Genomic DNA, 14,098 nt, shown 5'->3' on the forward strand with positions numbered 1-14,098 from the left:
CTGTGCTGAAGGCCTGCCGCCGCCCTCGCCGGCGGGTTGGCCTCGCACAGCAGCGCCGCGAAGCACAGCCACCGCACGAACACGACGCAGCCCTCGCCCTCTGGCTGGCAGCTCGAAGCCGCGCTCTTGCGCCCACAAGCGGATGCCCTCCGCCGCAAGCGAGGCGTGGAAGAGCAGCGAGACGGCCGTGACGCGACCGATGTCGGCGGGGTCGCAGCGAGAGAGGGAGCGCACGAGGAGCTCCGTGGGGAGGTCGAGGAGGCGGGTGGCGGCGGCGTGGGCGGCGGCGGCGAGGGCGAGAGCGAGGGCGGCGAGTCCGATGGGAGAGAGGAGGGTACCGATGGTGGTGAGTCGTTTCCCTTCAGTGTTTGAGTGCTGGACGCAGGAGGGTCAGTGCTGGACGAGGGTGGGTCACCCCGAGTCGTGACGGCGATGGTGACGGCGACGGCGAGGGCGACGCAGCAGATGCCCAGGCACAGGAGCGTCGAGGGCCTCCTCCAACGCGTTGGGACATATGACCTGTCGTTGGGGAGGGTAGCGCGGCTAGCCCAATCTGCGGCTAAGACCGGAGAACCACGCATATCATACGAGTCAGCCGGGTACGAGTAGTCGTCGCGGACTTTCCGAGCACGGTGGTGGTGTATCGACCGTGCCTCAGAAAAAGAATTCACGCGAAGACTGGTACCAAAAGAGAAAAATAATTTCGGAAATGTTTTCATCTCTATCCACAAGTCCAGAAGGACTAGGCGAAACAGCGGCCACAAGCGTACGACTGTCGTTGCACTAATGTCTAACGCAATTTCACTTTTATTTACTTCCCTTACGATCAGCTGACAGCTCCACCAGCTCCAACCACCGCGTGTCGTGTCATGAAGCATGATAGATAGACTAGAAAGCATGAACCATCGAAAGGTCTGATCTCCAAAAAGAGCTCTCGGCCTGCCGCGCGCGCCCGCGCCCCGCCCCTTTTGCGCAGCAACACCTTAAACTTCATGGCCCTCCAAATTCGAGTCGGAGCGTAGCGGAGTGGGACCCGAGTTTGATTGAAAAAGGCGACGGACGCTTGCGTCCTAGCGAACCTAGCCTCCAACAACGCCTCCCCGGCGCAGAGGGGCCCCCGGAGGGATGCTCAACCGCCCCACGCCACGCCGCTCGATCTACCACGCGATGAACTCATACTTGGAGCTCGAGCTCGTCCGTTGCGGCGCTTGCCCGAGCGGGCCCCTCTTCTGATGTGTGATGAGCTGCGAGGGCCGCAGAAGCCGTCAGCGCAGCAAGCCACTCGCTCGGTAGGACGAGGTCTTAAAAGAATCCGGCCCTCAGAACCCTAGGGGTCCCCTAAGGATCGACGGTCGTGCGACGGTGCGTCGGCGGCACGTTGAGGCCGATGCTGCTGTCGGCGATCGAAGAAGCGTAGGGAGTGCCAGCGGCCGATGCAGAGCACGTCGAGCGGGTCGACTCAGTCTCGTAGAAGAGCGAGAGCGAGTCGAAGGCGAGGTTTGCGAAATCAACATTTTCCTCGTAGAGCACGGTGACGTGCGGAGAAGCGTAAGACTCGGCACTTGCGGGCTCAGTGAGCCCGGATTTCGCTTGAGGAGAAGCCATGATCGATGCCATCGGCAGGGAGGACGCGTGCGTGAAGCAAAGGAGCGCGGCGAACGCCAGCATCGAGGGGATTGAGAGCGGGATGTAGTGAAGCGACATAAAATGTAATCGAGCAGAAAAGCAAGACAAGTCCAGGACTCACAAGACAGGTCTTGGACGAGGCGCTGTGGGTGTGGAAGTGTGAACGTCTGCGCTGTGGGGGAGTTATGCCCCGGGAACACCTCCACATATACACGAACAGAGAAGAATTTCACAGAAAGAAAAGGCAGCACTCACTCACACCTTTTCCGCAGCGCTGCAGCGCTCCATTTTCCAAGTCGCAAGTGCTCCACGCTCCACCCCTCCACGAGAAAGCTCGCAGCTGGAGCTGCCACGAGCGCGGGTGCCGCGGCGCCATTTTCCCCACATGGTCACGCCACAATGGCGCGACGAAGTACGCAGAAACAGAAGAGACACTAAAGCTCGAGATGGGAGACAGCTCTATGGAGGCGCTACACCGCCCTCTCTCTCCCGCCCCACTGCTCCCCCCGACAGTACTAGCTTACGAACCGCTACGGTAGTACAAAGACGGCACATGGCTGCGAGCATGGATCATGGGGGTCGAACCCCTTTCTCCCCACGGCGCACGGCCCGGGTGGGACAGCAGATGGCGCAGCAGGTGGCGCGGGGACGGGGCGCCGCGAGGATGTGACGGGGTCTGCGCCGTCGTCTTGCGCCTCGCCTCGCGCAGAGCTCCGCGCAACTCAGTGGTTGACGGGGTACGGCCCCGCGCCGCCCGTCTGGCCGATCTCGCGCAGCATCTGCTGGAACCACTCGCGCTCCGTGTTGAAGTGTTTTCCGCCGGCGATGCGAGGGAACCTGCGCGGCGCGGGGGTGCGGGCTCAGCCCCCGCTCCTCTCCCGCCTCGCCACCCCGCGGGAGGTCGAGGGGGGAGGGGCGGCCGCACTCGATGCAGCGCAGCACGTCGCCCGCGTCCTCGTCGAGGGCCACTACGCCGGAGACGCCCTCGCACGCGCACTGCACCGCCAGCTTGGCGCTGCGCGCGATCAGGTCGATGTCCGCCTCGTTCGCCTTTGCGGCGCGGGCGTAGTAGCCGCTCTTCTGGACGAGGACCTGCCCAGGGGGGGGGGGGGGGGCTCTGCGGCGGGGCGGCCGCCTGTCCCAAGGGCGCTGCTGCGCTCGCCTTTTCGGCGCCGATGAGGGCGGAGAAGGTGTCGGCAAAGTACTTTCCGGGGTTGATGGAGTCGAGCTTGACGTGGCCGAAGGCGTCGCGCTGCACCTCCTTGCCGTCCGCCTCCATCTTTGCGACGATGTCCTTGACGCCCGCACCCTCCGAGATGAAGATGTTGACCTGCCGGGGGGGGAAGGCGGAGGGGGGGAGGTCGGCCGAGCTGTCTAGCGCTGCCTCGCCCGGCCGGTGCCTCATCTCGACCTCATCTCGACCTCATCTCGGCTGCATCTCGGCTGCATCTCGGCTGCATCTCGACCTCATCTCGGCTGCATCTCGGCTGCATCTCGGCTGCATCTCGGCTGCATCTCGGCTGATCTCGCGCGTTGTCGTGCTCGTCGAGGATCTTCTTGAGCCGCGCGGCCTCAGCGTCGATGTCGACCTGCGGAGGAGGGAGGGAGGTGCGGAGGAGGGAGGGAGGTGCGGAGGAGGGAGGGTGCGTGCGTGCGTGTGCGTGTGCGTGCGTGCGTGCGTGTGTGGGTGCGTGCGAGCGTGTGTGTGGGTGCGTGCGAGCGTGTGTGTGCGTGCGTGTGTGTGTGTGTGTGTGTGTGTGTGTGTGTGTGAGTGTGTGTGTGTGTGTGTGTGTGTGTGTGTGTGTGAGTGTGTGAGTGAGTGTGTGTGTGACCGAGGCTCTCTCGGGCATCTCCACCCCATCTCCACCCCATCTCCACCCCATCTCCACCCCATCTCCACCCCATCTCCACCCCATCTCCACCCCATCTCCACCCCATCTCCGCCCGCCCTGTGCATCTCTGGCCACGTGCCCCCCCTCCTCGGCTGCATCTCGGGATATGCATCTCGGCCGCATCTCGGCCGCATCTCGGCCGCATCTCGGCCGCATCTCGGCCGCATCTCGGCCGCATCTCGGCTGCATCTCGGCTGCATCTCGCCTGCAGCTCGGGGATGTACACCGCGTGCACGTCTAGCCGGCCGCGGTGCAAGCCGATGTGCGGCAGCAGCGGCCGCTTCCACAGCCTCTCGCGGTACTTGTGCGCCTGAGGAGCCACTCTCCCCCGCTGCGTGCTTCACAACTCGCCGTTCGGCCAGAGGGGGACGTGTGCGCCCGGTGTCGCACAGGCAGGGAGGAGGGCGGGGCCGCGGGACACGCACCCTCGCCTCCAGGGCGGCGGCGATCTCGGCCGCATCTCGGCCGTATCTCCGCCGCATCTCGGCCGCATCTCGGCCGCATCTCGGCCGCATCTCGGCCGCATCTCGGCCGCATCTCGGCCGCATCTCGGCCGCATCTCGGCCGCATCTCGGCCGCATCTCGCCGTCGCGGCGGTGAGCCAGCCGCAGTCTCGCCCCATCACCTCGTGCACAATCATCATGCGCGGGTTCGCCGTCGCCTCGGCGCCGACATTCTCGAAGAAGCGGGCGCCCTCCTCGGCGGCGGTCCACGCGCCGAGGGACTGCGTGATCGGGAAGACCTGACGCGGGGGTCAGTCGAGCTCAGCCACGGGCCACGCGCAGGCGGTGCGACTGCGCGTGGCTGGAGAGCACGTCGTTGTCGATCGTCTTCGGCAGCCCTGCCGTCCGGGGAGGGGGTCTGGGGTGGAGGGAGGGGGCGTGAGGCGGGCGGGCGGGTGGGGAGGAGAGCGGGGCGGGCGGGCGGCGCCGATGACTCGAATCGCGTATCCGCTCCGGCGCTGGAGGAAGGCGGCGAGGTCTGCGGCTGCCGTGTTTGTGTCGTCGCCGCCGATGGTGTGCAGCACCTCGACGCCTGCGGTTAAAGAGTTGCGGTTGAAGAGTTGCGGTGCCGGTGGGTGGGAGGCCGGGAGACGTGTGGGGGTGGTGGGTCGTGCTTCGCCGTCTGCGATGAGCTGGTCGGCGGCGACTTGCTGCGGGTCCTGCCCCTCCTTGACTAGGCCGCGCTTGAGGCAGTCCTTGATGTTTGTGAGCTTGACGCGCGAGTTGCCGATCGGAGAGCCGCCGTGCTGCGCCGCGGCGGGCGAGCGAGGGGGTCGGAGGCGCGTGGGGAGGCGGGCAAACCGGCGGAGGCGGGGAGGGAGGGCCGAGGGGCGCGGCGCGCAGTGCGCGAGGGGCCACCTGGTGGAGCGCCGCAGCGGTCGCCCGGATTGCCGGGCACACCTTGATGGACTCGCCGAGCAGCAGGCCCTTGTAGCCGTTGATGTAGCAGATGAGCTCAGTCGTCGGGTGCTGCACCGCGTACCTGACGTAAACGGCGCGCGAGGCGGTGAGGAGCAGCCAGACGCGGCAGCGGAGCTCGCGGCGCAGACGGACTCAGTGATGAGCGCTCCGACGGCTGATGAGAGGCACGGCGCGAGGCCGCCCGCCGTGAGCATCGCCACTTTCTTCGGCGAACGCACGTCGGCCTCCGCGTCCATCGGCTGCGTGAAGTCCTCTGATTTGACCATGGAGCTACGCGTGGCCCGATGCGATGCACCGTCGTGATGATGCCTGTGCTCGGCCGATGAAGAGCCCCTCTCATACCAGGGTGTCTTGTGTCTTACCCCTTCCTTTTGTGCACCGACCGACGACGTAGACGCCCGACTCGATCCCATACGACAGCACGAGGGCCCAACAGGAGAATCGTGCTTTTTGGGTTGGGTTGGGTTGTGTGGGCCTGGGTTGGGTTGTTCCGCGTAAGGTTGGGTCGTCGGCGCGAAGGGTGAGGCTCGACCGCCGCCGCTCACGCCAGCGGACGGCCACCATCGGTGTTTTTGGCTTCGCCACCGTCCAAAGCGTGCGCCATGCGCTCGCCGGCATCGAGCGAGCACGCCTGTCCGACGAGTGGCTTGCTGTGTGGACGCCTTCTTGTGGCTCTCCCCGAGAGCGTTTTGCGTCCCGGTGGGTGGGAGAATATGTGATAGGAACGAGTGTATCGCTTTGACGGATCGACCGTGCTTTGCTATCAAGACTGATGTGACGCACACAGTGACACATCAGACGACACATATTCTCGCCGCAGGGCGAAGGCCAGCCCCAAATTTGCACAAACTCCGAGACAAGCCCCTTCGAACGCGCGAAAGCGCCGGCTTTCGAAACTCGGCGCCCGCCCTCTTTCTGGCCGCGTCCCTCCCGATAATCTGCATTCCTCTTTTGCATACATAAATAAATAAAACGGGTAAAATCTAAGCACAGGCACATGGGCTGCTCAACGCAGTGTAAATTCGCTAGAGTACCCCTATACCGTCTCAAAACTGACACCTCTGAGACAGTGACACACACACCCGTGTACGTAATGCCACTCGGCTTAAGTACCACCTCTGCTCCTCGACTGCGACATGGCCATGGAGCGGAAGATCCCGATAGATCGCCCCAGCATCGACGGTGCCTCCTCGCTCGACCCCGGCGGCGGTGCACGCGGCTCGGCCTTGGGCGCTCCGCTGGAGCCCGCGCCGAGCGGCGGCGGCGGCGGCGGCGGCGCGGCGAGTAGGCCCTCGATCACGGCGATGGCCGCCTTCTTGCTCGTACAAGCATTGTACTCCGTGCAGACCGACGAGTGGACGCACAGCCAGCAGCCGTCGTCGCAGTCGCAGCTCGTCATCAGCTCGAGCGCCGAGCGCAGGAGCTCGGGCATCGCCGTGGCCACCCGCTCGGTGAGGCCGATCCCACCGACGCAGCGGTCGAAGAGGAGCAGCCGCTTGGAGCGCAGCTTCCGCTCCTTGAAGGCCTCGCACTCGCAGCCGAGGTCGGCCGGCTTGCAGCTCAGCCGCAGCGGCGTCACCGCCAGCAGCGCGTGGGCCGCCGCATGCAGCCCCGCCTCGAGATCGATCGCAAGCTCCTCCTCCTCCTCGTCGTCGTCGTCCGCCGCCTCCGCCGCCGCCGCCGCAGCCTCCTCCTCTACTCGAGGCCCGGCGCGGGGGGCGGCTGGCTGCAGCTCGCGCTTGACGCCTCCCGGGCCGAGCCCGCTGACCCACTTCCGCGACGGCCGGTCGGTCAGGACGAGGCGGCGGCGGCGCGGCCACGCATCCGGCTGCAGGTCGATCCAGCAGGCGCGCGTGTCGTACTCCTTCGGCGGCAGCGCGAGCGGCACCTCCTCAAAGGCCTCGCCGGTCGTCTGCCAAATCTTGAGGTAGGCGCGCACGGCCAGCCGCACTCGCACCCGCCCGAACAGCGCCTCGCACCCGCCCGCGCTCGTCCCGGCCGCTGCGCCGTCGGGCTTCGCGGCGAGCGGGGCGGCGGGGAGCGGGAGGCGCTGCTGGACGAGGATGCTCGTCGAGTCGCACGCCGCGGTGTAGTAGCGCACATCTGTGGGCGCCACGAGGGCCACGCCGGCGCCGAGGTCGAGGGAGGTGACGACGAACTTGCGGCCTTGGTTGAGGAAGACGGCCCCCTCAAAGTACTCATAGTACACCCTCCACCGCTCGACCTCGTCGATCGTCTCCTCGCCCTCCTCCTCGCCGGCAGCCTCCGCCCCGCCGCCGCCGCCAGCGATCGCCTCGGCGATGCGCGGCTGCGAGCGGCGCCGCCGGAAGCGGTGCACGACACGCACGAGGTCGGGCTCGATGGCACGGATGTTGACCCCCTGCGCCGGACCCTCCACGAGCGGGTGGGCCCGCCAGCTCCCCGGGTTCTCGGCGATGGGGATCACCCGCTCGGCCGCCGCGAGCGCCTTGAGCGCCTCGTCGTACCGCCGCTCGCCAAACAGCTCTCGGTCTCCCGCCGCGGCGGAGAGGGGCTCCTCCGCCGCCGCGCAGAGGAGGTGCATGCCCAGGATGTGGTGGTTGTCGATGTCGACCACCGCAGCCTCGAGCGGCATCGAGAGCACGCGCGCGGGGTGGCGGACCACCCACTGGTCGATCGCGCTCGGGTACGGAACCACGAAACAGAGAGCGTCGGCGTCCGGCGCGCGGCCGCACCGGCCGGCGCGCTGCCAGAGCGAGGCGACCGAGCCCGGGAAGCCGACCATCACGATGGCGTCGAGCGCGGCGATGTCGACGCCGAGCTCGAGGGTGGAGGTGGCCGTCACGCCGCGCACGGTGCCGTCGTAGAGCTGCCGCTCGATCCGGCGCCGGTCGGTGGCGTTGAGCCCGCCGCGGTAGGCGGTGATGCTGCCCGCGAGGCGCTCGTCGCTCGCGCGGAGGTGCTGCTGCGCGTACGAGAGGACCAGCTCGCAAATCTTGCGCACCGAGCAGAAGCAGATCGTCTTGAGGCCCGCCCGGACCAGCTCGGCAAACAGGACGGCACCCTCGATGTTGGGAGACATGCGGTGGCCGTCCCTCCTACCCTCGCCGCCGCCGCCGCCCTCCGACGCGCCGCGCCTGCCCTCGTTGTACGCGCACACGCTCTCGCCGCCGCCGCCGCCCTCCGCCCCCCGCCCCCGCCGCGGCTGCGACGGCCCCCTCCCGCCCTCCGGCTGCTCGTCCTCTGGCTGCGGCACGCCCTTCCCCTCCGGGATGCAGGTCGGCTGGGCGCTGAGCGGCGGGTTCCACAGCACGAGCTGCCTGATACTCATCGGCGACTCGTCAGCAGCGGGGACTCACTAACGACGGGCTCCCTGCGGCTGCCTCCTCCCGCGCGGGGACCCGTCCCAGTCTAATTAGTTTTAATTAGTAATCAATTAGTAATTACTTACTTAGGCTGCCTTCTCCCGCGCGGAGACCCGTCCCAGTCCACCACGAGCAGCGGCTCGCCAGACGCGCCCCCGGCCCCGGCGCCGGTGAGGCGGCAGAAGAGCTCGCGCGGGTTGCCTATGGGACACGTCCAGGACACGTCCAGCACGCGTCGCATAGGCGGCAGAAGAGCTCGCGCGAGCCGCCGAGCGTCGCAGAGCAGCAAGCGAACCGGAAGCCGCCGCCTCCGTACATCGCCGCCAGCCGGCGCAGGCGGCGGAGGACGGAGGCGACGTGCGCGCCGAAGGCGCCAGAGTACATGTGCGCCTGCAAGCAGCGCTCCGAGTGAGGAGGGAGGCCTCCGTGGCGCACGCGAGAGCGCCGCCGTAGCACCTCGTCGACGACGACGTAGCGGAGGTTCGAGAGCAGGCCGGCCCACTCCTTGTGTAAGAATAATAATAATAATAATAATAATAATAATAATAATAATAACAATAATGGAGGCCGGCCCACTCCTTGTGCGCGGGCAGCACCGCCGTGTGGAGCATGTCTGGGTTGGTGAGGAGGACGCGGCTGCCCTCGCGGCGCGCGCGCCGCTCCTCCTGCGGCGTGTCGCCGTCGTAGGTCGCGACGTCGAGCCCGAAGAGCGGTCCCACCCTGCGGGGAAGGGGCGGGGCCCCGAGCAGCAGCTGAGGGCGGAGGGACGGAGAGGAGTGGCGAGCCGGAGCGAGCGGCGCGGCGCCCTTGGCTGGCGAGCGAGCGGAGCGCGCGCAGCTGGTCGTGCGCGAGCGCCTTGGTCGGGAAGATGTACATGGCGCGCGCCTCCGGCTGCGTGGCTGCCGCGTGCAGCACCGGCAGGTTGTACGCCAGCGACTTGCCCGAGGCGGTCGGCGTGGCGAGCATGACGTGCCCGCGGCTCAGCAGCTGCTCCACCGCCGCCGCCTGGTGCGAGAAGAGCTAGTGAGTTGATGAATGCGTCGGCTCGTTAGTAACGAACTCAATAGGGCGCCGCCTGGTGCGAGAAGAGCGACTCGATCCCAGCGTGCCGCAGCAGGCCGGTGACGGCGGGGCAGAGGCCAGAGGGCGGCGGCTGCGGCTGCGCTGCCGCCGGCCTCGTCTCGTGCACGTACACCAGCTGGCCGCGGTAAAAGGGAGACGCCTACCGTGAGTCCGCAAGCCACCGTCATGCCGCCCGTCCCCTCGGCTGGCCGCCCGTCCCGTCCGACGGCTGGCCGCGGGCGGAGGGGAGGGGAGGAGGGGAGGGGCCTGCAGCTGCGCCAGGAAGGCGTCGGCGCGAGAGCGCCTCGCCGGTCGCGCCGCCTCGTCCCGACCGGCTAGCGGCTCCTCCTCCGCCGCCGCTGCCGTCGCCGCCGCTGCTGCCGCCGCCGCGGGCCCCTCTGCCGGCAGCTCCTGTTCCGGAAGCTCCTGCTCCCGCCCCTGCTCCCGCCCCTCCGCCCTCGGCCGCCCCTCCGCCCACCCCTCGCCGATGGAGCCGGTGCCGCGCCGGAGCGGCTTTGGCGGCGGCGAAGGCAGCCCCGTCAGCAGCCGCGGCTCGGAGTGCTTGGACGAGCGGCGGGGAGAGGCCGCCTCCCGCGCCTCCGCGGACGGGACGAACCCTCCGTGGCTCGCAGCCGCCGCATCACTGCCGCCGCCCTGCGGCGCCGGCTCGCCCGACACGTCCACGGCGCAGCCGGCGGGCAGCGGCGCAAGCGAGATGGTGGCCGCACCGCCGCCCGCCTGGGCCGGGAGGGCGGCGAGCAGCGAGCGGAAGTGGCGCAGCCGGCTCTTGACGCCCGCCGCGGAGAGGCGGCGCGCGTCGCGCAGCACGAGCTCCGGCTCGACTCTGCCGCCCGCCGCGTGAGGACGGAGGCCGATGGAGTTGTCCAGCCCGACCATCCTCCTCAGGTCGTCGAGGGAGAGCGTCGCGCCCTGAGCTGCGACCGCCGAGCGAAGCACCGAATACGTGCACACCGCGCCCTTTGGGGCGAGGAACGAGGCGACGAGCAGCGTCGATGCATAGAGCGCGGAGAGAGACTCGAGGTCGTCGGAGAGCGGCGGCGACTCGGCGGGCGCTCGGCGCCGCTTCTTGCTGGACATGGGCGAGCGGGAAGCCCCGGCGAGTACAAAAACACAACGCCAAACGCAAGCTGCTATTCACAGCCTTGTTAGGGCGGCACCTAACAAGGCCCAGAGCCATCCTTTGCCTCTGCGGGCCGTACGTCTTGGTCAGCGTCGGAAGCGCGCTTTGGCGCGGATTTGCCCATATCGTTGGGCGCACGGAGGGAAGGAGAGGTGGGCTCCTGCCCGAGAAGGTCGCGGGACCTGCGCAGAGCTCGCTCTGCGTGATGCCGCTCGAGCTTGGGCGTGCACGCAAGAGGTCACGCGCAAGCAAGAGCAAACAACTGGGACGTTCACAGCTGAGGTTACCGAGAGAACGCCGTTCTCACCCAAAAATACGTCCTCTGGCGCTATGCGCTGGTCTGGCGTGAGAGGTTGAGGTGCGAAGTACGGCGAGTTCGCGCTCTGCGGCCTGCACCGCTAGCGCGGCAGGCGCTCTTGCGGAGAATTTATCTCTCGGCTGCGTTGGCTCGCCAAAGTCTTTGTTCTCGATGGCGCTGTCCGCTGACTGGGGCCGGGCGTGGGTGTGCGTGTTTTGTAGAGAAGCAAAAACGCACGTCGTCCGGGTTCTGTCGTGTGTCGAGCGTGCGGGCGGAGGCGAGGCTGAGCCTCTGTGGCGAGAGCTAAAAGATAGAGCAGTGCGAGAGTTACACACGACACACACGACACGACAGGGACACAGACACAGGCACAGGCACAAACACAGACACACACTGCGCTCCCCTCAGCTCCTGCGCGGAGAGGGAGACGCGAGCCCGACGGAGTCCGGTGGTGGGGGCCCACGCAGCCAGCCCCTGCGTTGCAGAGGTTGGCGCTGAGCCGCCGCCGCCGCTCGCTCTCGAAAAGCGTCGCGCTGCTGCCCGTTCCCGGAGCGCGACGAGCGCGAGTTTGGTGGCCAGGGCCTCGCCTGAAAGGGGGGGGGGGGCGGGGCAGGGGGGAGAAGTGAGGACGTCACCGAGCGGGTGGGGCTGCCGGGAAGGTGGTGGGCTACGAGCGAGTAGCGGGAAGACCGTCGATACTCCGGCGTGCTCCCCCGCCGCCCCCTCCCTGCGTCACCCACCCCGAGTGACCTACCTCGCAGCCCACACCGCGAGGCGCTGCTGTCAGGGGAATGTTGGGGGCGCGCAAAGCCGCTCGGAAGAGACGGCCAGGAGCCAAGGAGCGGCCGGAGCGCGGGCCCCAAGCTGCAGAAACGAGCTTTTAGTGCTTATGAGCATAAGCACTGGATTCTCATGCGCGCGGAGCGCGCCGGTGCTCTACCCGGACACGCGCGGAGCGCGCTAGCTGGACACCGCACGCGCGGAGCGCGCTAGCTAGACACACACGCGCGGAGCGCGCTGGCTAGATACCGCGCGGAGCGCGCTGGCACCTATGTGCGCGGAGCGCACCGCGGTAGAGTCTAGACACATGAAGACAGTCTGTTGCAGTCAGTTGTGGCCACGCGGCTTCGGCCTGACGTCGTAGCACTCGGCTGGCAGACGCTGTGTCTCTGCCTTCTTCCGCGTCATGACCAGACCCCGCTGCAGCGAAGCTCCAATGCCGCCCCTCTGTGCACGTGACCTGTCGTTGTGGTGAAAGCGGTCTTCCCAGTTGAGCCCGCCCCAGTTCTCGAGCGCACGGTTGATGAAGGGCACGGCGACGGGATGGTACGGCTGGGGCGCGTTCCACGCGATCACAGCCTCCTCAGTTGCAGTGACCCAGTTGCCCTGGCGGTCGCAGCGGTCCCACACACCGCCCATGCCCTCCACAACAGCCTCACACATTGACTTTGTAGCCATGTGCGCCCAGAGGTAGAGGTAGTTTTTGCAGCAAGAGTAGAAGCGGGCGTCGGTGAATACAGTTTTCATGATGACGGTGCTGCTGGTCGCGCGGTTCCAGGATTGAAAGCCTGGCCGAGGTGCCCACTCGGTGAGCAGCTTAGACAGCATGACGAATTCTCTCCAGACAACACTAAATGCCGGCATGTCATCGACAGCTCCTGGATCAGCGCCACCGCCGCCGCTGTCGGTAGCAGGGCTGGGAGCAGCGGGGCCAGCAGCAGGGCTGGCAGCGGCGGGGGGGACATCATACGTCTGCCCCGGGTCGTAGTTGTCATCGTCAAACTGGCCGAGGGAATCGGCGGCAGCGGCAGGGGGCGGGGCGGCGAGGGAGGCGGGCGGTCTATGGCTGGCATCACCTTGGTGAGCACTAGCTCAAGGCCGGCGCAGGTGACGGCGTGGAAGGATGAGCGAAGGTGAGGGACAAACCAGCGAGAGTGGTTTTTTGTCCCAACATCGACACCAATGGTCTGCAGCATGGTGACGCGGCCCTCAAAGGACAGATCGGAGTCGTGGCATTTGACGCCCTGCAGCGCGACAGAGGCGGAGGGGCGAGCGCGTGTGTGTGTGTATGTGTGTGTGTGCGTGTGTGTGCATGTGTGCGTTCGTGTGTGTGCAATGCAGTGAGGATGGTGGGTAGTGAGCGGTGCCGGCGCCTGTAGGATCAGCTTACTGATGATGATGCCAGCCCGACGGCGCTCACTAGCATACTGCGACTCGACAACCTCGTGATGGGAGCACCACTGATGAATCTGGGTCTGCACATGCTGTTTGACTCCAGCCTTAACAGAAAAGAAGGCACGCGCGGGCCCGAGAGTGGATCTGTTCCTGATGCCTTCAATGACGCCGACGCTTCTCGCGGTCCGAGCCTTCAGAGCCAGCGGCACATAGCTGGAGCTGGCATACCTGAAACAGCAGTTGCAAATGATGTCGCCATGCTGCTCATCAAATCGGAATCCCTCAAGCTGGCCAATGTCAAAGCAGTTCTTGCAGGCGTCAATCTTTGCAACAAAGGGTGCAGCACTTTGGCGTGTTGCGGCGGCGGCGGCCTTTTCCTCTTCGGAGAGATCAAATGCGCGAACAGCGGCGGCCGTCGCAGTCGCGACCTGCTTTGGAAGGTCAACGAGGACCGATTTCAGTCCCTCCACAATCGCGTCCACCGTAGCAGTAACGGCTCCACTGGCCACAGACTCGGCCTCTCCGAGCGCTGCACGCTCGAAAGGGTTGAGCTCAATCTGGGATGAGCCGTCTGGCCTCTGCCGCTTCGAGGAAGGTGGAGCACTCTGAGAGCGGCCCGGCGGCGAGTCGGGCGGAGGCAGGCGGGCGCGAGTCTCGAGCCAATCCTGGAGACCACCTGACGCGAAGATCGTATTCATCGTCGACTCGACATTGTACAGCTTCTCCTTGAACAAATCGAGTACCTCTTTGGGAGGGTCGTCGTCGCGTTGGATGCCGAGAACGGATTTGAGCGCGTCCACGTTGTGATGATACTGAGGAAACACCTCTCGCTGAGCGGCCATCACCAGGAGAAGGGTGCGCCACATGCGTTCGCCAAGTCGCCCGGCGACGCCAGTCTGCGCTGTCGCGAGCACTTCTCTAATCAAATCGGAAACGTTCGTACGTCGTTTTTTATGTTCCGTTCGTTCGTTCGCGAGAAGGATACCGGTGAGGAAGAAATCTTTTTCTGTGCGCGTTGCCGCCTCCTTCTAGGCCACGATGGTCGCTCCAGCACAAATGCTGGGTAGCTCCATCCAGACGACCCCGGCCGCCATGAAGCAGGCGGTGCTCGACGCAGCCACTGGTGGCATGTCGCC

General features: G+C 66.7%; 3 protein-coding genes across 3 annotated transcripts in view; all 3 read right to left on the bottom strand.

Annotated features, from left to right (window-relative positions):
* Nucleotides 1–1,704, bottom strand: part of EMIHUDRAFT_219685 (hypothetical protein) — a gene marked incomplete at both ends in the record, with an annotated part of 3,410 nt that extends 1,706 nt beyond the window's left edge. The window contains one exon of the mRNA XM_005758334.1: nt 1,378–1,704. Within this exon, the coding sequence (XP_005758391.1) occupies nt 1,378–1,704 (327 nt within the window). The remainder of the gene's footprint in view (nt 1–1,377) is intronic.
* A 297-nt stretch (nt 1,705–2,001) lies between these two features.
* On the bottom strand, nt 2,002–5,231 carry 16PFK1 (pyrophosphate-dependent fructose-1,6-bisphosphatase). Its single transcript, XM_005758335.1, has 11 exons — nt 5,075–5,231; nt 4,880–5,003; nt 4,641–4,767; nt 4,449–4,553; nt 4,334–4,359; nt 4,105–4,260; nt 3,724–3,828; nt 3,159–3,215; nt 2,789–2,956; nt 2,552–2,718; nt 2,002–2,463 (listed from the first exon to the last, which is right to left on the bottom strand). Exons 1-11 carry the CDS (start codon nt 5,206–5,208, stop codon nt 2,349–2,351), a joined length of 1,284 nt encoding a protein of 427 aa, XP_005758392.1. The 5' UTR covers nt 5,209–5,231; the 3' UTR covers nt 2,002–2,348.
* A 715-nt stretch (nt 5,232–5,946) lies between these two features.
* On the bottom strand, nt 5,947–8,410 carry EMIHUDRAFT_453577 (hypothetical protein). The gene is made up of 4 exons (XM_005758336.1): nt 7,686–8,410; nt 6,711–7,589; nt 6,243–6,581; nt 5,947–6,167 (listed from the first exon to the last, which is right to left on the bottom strand). The coding sequence occupies exons 1-4, from the start codon at nt 8,250–8,252 to the stop codon at nt 6,048–6,050; spliced, it is 1,905 nt and encodes a 634-aa protein (XP_005758393.1). The 5' UTR covers nt 8,253–8,410; the 3' UTR covers nt 5,947–6,047.
* Nucleotides 8,411–14,098: the final 5,688 nt, after the last annotated feature.

The sequence above is a fragment of the Emiliania huxleyi genome, assembly GCF_000372725.1.
Source record: "Emiliania huxleyi CCMP1516 unplaced genomic scaffold EMIHUscaffold_87, whole genome shotgun sequence".
NCBI classification, from domain to species: Eukaryota; Haptophyta; order Isochrysidales; family Noelaerhabdaceae; genus Emiliania; species Emiliania huxleyi.